Source organism: Lagenorhynchus albirostris, chromosome 2 (assembly GCF_949774975.1).
Source record: "Lagenorhynchus albirostris chromosome 2, mLagAlb1.1, whole genome shotgun sequence".
NCBI lineage: Eukaryota > Metazoa > Chordata > Mammalia > Artiodactyla > Delphinidae > Lagenorhynchus > Lagenorhynchus albirostris.
In genome coordinates, this window is record NC_083096.1 from 58960368 (window position 1) to 58966367 (window position 6000).

At 33.2% G+C, this 6000-nt stretch overlaps 1 protein-coding gene across 3 annotated transcripts in view; it reads left to right on the forward strand.

Moving 5' to 3' along the window:
* KIFAP3 (kinesin associated protein 3) overlaps positions 1-6000 on the forward strand; it is a 157374-nt gene that overhangs the window by 105221 nt on the left and 46153 nt on the right. For all 3 annotated transcript variants that reach the window (XM_060133468.1, XM_060133476.1, XM_060133485.1), the window contains one exon: positions 4156-4241. In XM_060133468.1, coding sequence (XP_059989451.1) covers positions 4156-4241 — 86 coding nt within the window. The remainder of the gene's footprint in view (positions 1-4155; positions 4242-6000) is intronic.

The following is a 6000-nucleotide window of genomic DNA, read 5'->3' on the forward strand; positions in this document are numbered from 1 at the left end:
TTTATATAACTGCAGAAGTCACTGTAAGAAACACGTATTAGAAAACAAAGTGAAAGTATAGCTTTTTCTAGGTAACTTCTTTGGAAGACAGCCCCTTGTTTATGTGTCATCTCATAGTGTTTCTTCCTTAGGACTAAAGAAGAATGAAGCGTTTAAAGTACGTACCAAGTGCCTGACACACAGTGAATAAGTGTTACCTCTGTTCTGGTCTGTTTTAAATGTACTCTCACTACCTTATTACCAAAGCTCACACTATTAAGGCTACTTGTATTTGTTTTTTTCTTCTCAGTGTAACTTTCTTTTCATTTTCTCCCAAGTGTGATTTTTGTTAAGCCATTGAATCTAAAGTCAATACTTCTTAAATAGTTATTCTGAAGAATATAACATGTTGATAATGGTGGGAGTGGGAGATAAAAGATCTGCTGAATTAAAATTTTTACAAAAGCATCAAGGAATATTAGATCTGATGCTTTAGTCCATGTCTTAAGATTGGATAAAGATTGCTGAAGGGCTTCAGCCCAATATTTTGGTTTTCAAAAAACAGGATTTTTGTTGATGTCAATGATATTTGAGTATGTCTCATATTTTGTAACATAGTTTAAAATTATTATTTAAACATTTCACCATAATTTTAAGCATTTTACTGTGATTTTTCTCTATGAAACCAATATACTTAAATATTTTATAAATTTATTTATTTATTGTATTATTTATTTTTGGCTGCGTTGGGTCTTTGTTGCTGCATGCCGCTTTCTCTAGTTGCGGCAAGCGAGGGCTACTCTTCATTGCAGTGCGCAGGCTTCTCATTCCGGTGGCCTCTCTTGTTGTGAAGCACAGGCTCTAGGCACGTGGGCTTCAGTAGTTGTGGCACGTGGGCTCAGCAGTTGTGGCTCACAGGCTCAGTAGTTGTGGCGCACGGGCTTAGTTGCTCCACGGCATGTGGGATCTTCCCGGACCAGGGGTCGAAGCCGTGTCCCCTGCATCGACAGGAAGATTCTTAACCACTGAGCCACCAGGGAAGCCCTTAAATATTTTAAATAAAATTTATTAGTCAGGAAATCATTGCTTTTTCCAATTTTTTAAGTTAGAAAATCTGATCAACGTTATTTGATAAAATTTTTAACGGAATGAAAGAAACTTGACATTTTGAAATGGTTGGTATAGACTTATTTTAGGTAAATATATGATTTATATTAAGATGTTTGAAATAATAAAAATGGCTCTCAGCACAACTCATAGGAATTGAGAACCAGTGCTATAATAATAATTAATTTTCATATAATCCTAACAGTTTCAGCATGAAAAATAAAACAACCCAAATTAGACTAGATCCTTTTAGATTCCCCCTGAGAATTCCTAAGAGTTTCCTAAGAATTTTATTTTCATCTTATCTTTTTTTTTTTTTTTTTTTTGTGGTACACGGGCCTCTCACCACCGTGGCCTCTCCCGTTGCGGAGCACAGGCTCCGGACGCGCAGGCTCAGCGGCCATGGCTCACGGGCCCAGCCTCTCTGCGGCATGTGGGATCCTCCCGGACCAGGGCACGAACCCGTGTCCCCTGCACCGGCAGGCGGACTCTCAACCACTGCGCCACCAGAGAAGCCCTCCAATTTTTTAAGTTAGAAAATCTGATCAACATTATTTGATAAAATTTTTAATGGAATGAAAGAAACTTGACATTTTGAAATGGTTGGTGTAGACTTATTTTAGGTAAATATATGAGTTATATTAAGATGTTTGAAATATTAAAAATGGCTCTCAGCACAACTCATAGGAATTGAGAACCAGTGCTATAATAATAATTAATTTTCATATAATCCCAACAGTGTCAGCATGAAAAATGAACCAAATTAGACTAGATCCTTTTAGATTCCCTGAGAATTCCGAAGTTTCCTAAGAATTTTATTTTCATCTTATCCTCACAAAATCCATGGGTAGTATGTAGAGTAGGTCTTATTTATTTATTTATTTATTAAATAAAATTTATTGAGCACCTGTTATATTCTCAGAGCTGGGGATACCATAGTGAACAAAATAGACCAAGTCCCTACCCTAATGGAACTTACATTACAGTAGAGAAAAGAGGCAATAAACACCATATTCTTTACAGATTTTTCTAAAAATGAATTTGAGTGTACACAGATATATTTTTCTGTATATTTTTCTACATTTTAAATATATCCCTTTTATTCCCCCCCAAAATAGTAAGTAGCACTGATGAATAGAAGATCTGGGTTAACCTCTGTCTTTGCCACTTGCTATGAAACTTGATAAAATTTTTTTGGCATTATAATCATTGCCTCAAAAAATGTCATTTGCTTGTACACATGTGCTAGAGTTTCTTGTCAGAAACTTGTGGCCTTTGTTTCAAATAGTTTTAACCAAGAACAACTTTAAGTATTGGAGATTATAGCTTTCTTTCTTCACTGCCTGTTTCAGATCCATTGAGGTTTCTTTATTGATTTGAGTTTTCTTTATTCTTCCCTTTTCCCCTACTTGTTATTTATACATTCCATTTCTTTTCTTTTGTGTTAGTCTTAAAGTTCAACGTGCATTCTCACCAAGTTCTAAATGAATATATCTGTTCTTCTACTTGTAAGTCTAATGTCTCCACTTCCATCGTCCATGTTATTTGTTGCTCTCTAGTATTGTAATTTCACCTCATTTTTAGAACATAAAATTTTTATAACATTTTAAAATTATTATTTTGATTATCCCTTTTTAAAAACCAGTGCTTATTTAGGATTTATACTATGTTAAATAATATAGTATGTTTCCTCATTTACTGTTTTTTCTTGAATTCAGTTCCTCTATTTTTCTGCATTGATTTTCTTTCATAATTGATTACATTCTCTTATACTGCTTAGTGAACATCTATGAATAATAAATATATCTGTATCTGAAAATAACTCATTTGTCCTCTTTAATAATAATTTAACAGAATATGGAATTCTAGATTTCCAGTTATTTTCCTCAGCAATTTGAAGGTATTTTTCCACCTTGAATTGCTGCCAATGACAAGTCTGTAGTCTACTAATTACCTGTCATAAAGTCTGATGACAATTTACTTTTTTTTCCCTTATAAGTGACTCGATCTTTTTGCCAGGAAGACCAAAGTATGTTTCTGGGTTTTTTTAAAGCCAAGTAGTTTTATTAGAATTTGACTTGGTGTTCATCATCCTTGCTTGATTTTTCCAAGTATGCAAATATAGTCTTTTAGTATATAGTTTTGTCTTTTTTTTTTTAATTTTAGGCAAATTTTCTTGAGTTGTAGTTTATAGTATTTGTTCTGTTGCTTTGGTTGTCTTCTTTAGAATATCTATCAATATTATGTTGGATCTTCTTTGCCTATCTTTAGTATCTGTCATTTTCTAATCTTTTAAATTTCTTTTCATTTTTTAAAATTTTACAAATTTTCTTCTTTTTTACCTTCTGTTTAACTTAGAGTTTTATCTGTTGCTTTCATTTACTCTTGCATTACTAGAAACTTAGTTTTTATATATTTGAAATGATTTTTATGTTTATTTTTAGTTATTTCTGGAATTGTTTCTCTGAATTTTCTAATTCTGATTCATATTGTTCTTTCTTATATATCTATTGATTTCTTAAATTCTTTTATTTCTTTTTGAAATATTAGCGTTGCAGCTTTCAGCTTTTATGTGAAAATGTCTTATGTTTTCTCTTCCTTATAATAACCATACCCATATATGGGATTTGACTATGATTCTTTTCTGTTGTTGTGCGAAATTTTTTGTATGTGAATTTTTGTGTGAAATTAATTTTTCTGAACTTTTAGGAGGGTCAGGTCAATCAAAGTTTCACAACTATGCAGCTATAGAGCTCCTTCTTTAGTTACTTTCACAAGTTTCATGGTTTCAAAAATATGGCCTTGGATGTTCTGAGATTTACTGGCTCTGTTTTCCTTACCCATTTTTATCTAGTTCTTTTCCCCCCCTTTCTTATCCCTATTATCCATGTTTTTTAAATAAATGAAATATTAAATATTTTTGGTCATCTTGTAGTAATGATTTTATTTTAAAATTTGAAGTTAAATTTCAGATTAACATTTGAATTTAGAGAAATGCAGGATTCTCTAACATGATTGAATAGCTGCAGTCTCAAACACAGTTTGTTTCTTTAACCACTTTTTATTTAGAGGCTCCAGCATACCTCATAGATCTGATGCATGATAAAAATAATGAAATCCGAAAAGTCTGCGATAATACATTAGATATTATAGCGGTAAGTAATTTTTCTTCCTACACCAAGTATAATAGTCTTTATTTTGTGGGGCGAAAGAGACATTGTACACCTGTTTAGAGGTTTGCATTCAATGTACGCATTGAATTTGAATTTTGGTAAAGTTCAGAAGATGCAATGATACTAAATTCACTTTTTAATTGAAGTATAGTTGATTTACAATGTTGTGTTAATTTCTGCTGTAAGCAAAGTGATTCAGTTGTACATATACATACATTCTTTTTTCATTATGAAAATAATGAAATATTTTTTTCATTATCGTTTATCACAGGATATTGAATATAGTTCCCTGTGCTATACAGTAGGACCTTGTTGTTTATCCATTCCATGTATACTAGTTTGCATCTGCTAACCCCAAACTCCCACTCCATCCCTCTCTAACCCCCTTGGCAACCACAAGTCTATTCTCTATGTATGTGAGTCTGTTTCTGTTTTGTAGATAAGTTCATTTGTGTCATATTTTAGATTCCACAAAAAAGTGATATCATATGGTGTTTGTGTTTCTTTTTCTGATTTACCTCATTTAGTATGATAAACTCTGGGTCCACCCATGTTGCTGCAAAGGACATTATTACATTCTTTTTTATGGCTGAGTAGTATTCCATTGTATATATGTACCACATCTTCTTTATCCATTCATCTGTCAATGGACATTTAGGTTGTTTCCATGTCTTGGCTATTGTGAATGGTGCTGCTATGGACATAGGGATGCATGTATCTTTTTGAATGATAGTTTTGTCCAGTTATATGCCCAGGAGTGGGATGGCTTGATCATAATGGCAACTCTATTTTTAGTTTTTTGAGGAACCTCCATACTGTTTCCCATGTGGCTGCACCAGCTTACATTCCCACCAACAGTGTGGGAGGGTTCCCTTTTCTCGACACCATCTCCAGCACTTGTTACTTGTAGACTTTTTAATGATGGCCATTCTGACTGGTGTGAGGTGGTACCTCATTGTAGTTTTGATTTGCATTTCTCTAATAATTAGTGATGTTGAGCATCTTTTTATGGCCTGTTGACTATCTGTATGTCTTCTTTGGAGAAATGTCTGTTTAGGTCTTCTGCCCACTAAATTCACTGTTTAAACATTATTAAGACCTTTGGCTTTCAACTTTTAAGTATAGGCTCCTTACTTAAAGAGGTTTTATACATATTCAGCGTTTTAGGTCTGGTCTAAATGCCATCTCAGAATCACTTGTTTTTCAGAAAAATTATTGCAGAGAAGCAGTTTTGCCAAAACTCAACACAGTCAACTTCGCAGTTTGGCCATTACATTTTTTTAATAAATCAAATCTTATATCAACTATTTTTTCAATTCTTTGATAATTTTTGTTGTAGACATAGATTTGTTTTATAAGTTGCTTTGGAATGATGAAACACCCCCAAATTTTAATGTTATTCATGACTTTAGAAGTTTTTAAAGTATATGTAACTGTAAGAATTCGATCGGAGGGATAATCTGAGCCCTGGATTAGAAACTTGCTCACTGTGCAGACTTTTCTTCAGTCATTGTGCTGCCCTTCTGCCTGGACTTGACCCTTGTACCTGGGATGTGCTAGATGCTGGATTACTTTGAATATTTTTCTCACCTATGGCATACACACATGCACAACCTACTTCCTTCTTTGGACTGGATTTACACTGTTTATTTTGGCTCATCCTGTAAAAAATTTCTTGAATATAGCCTATACAGTAGTTTTTCAAAGTTTTACTTAAGTGTTTTAAAAGGATCAGAATAGC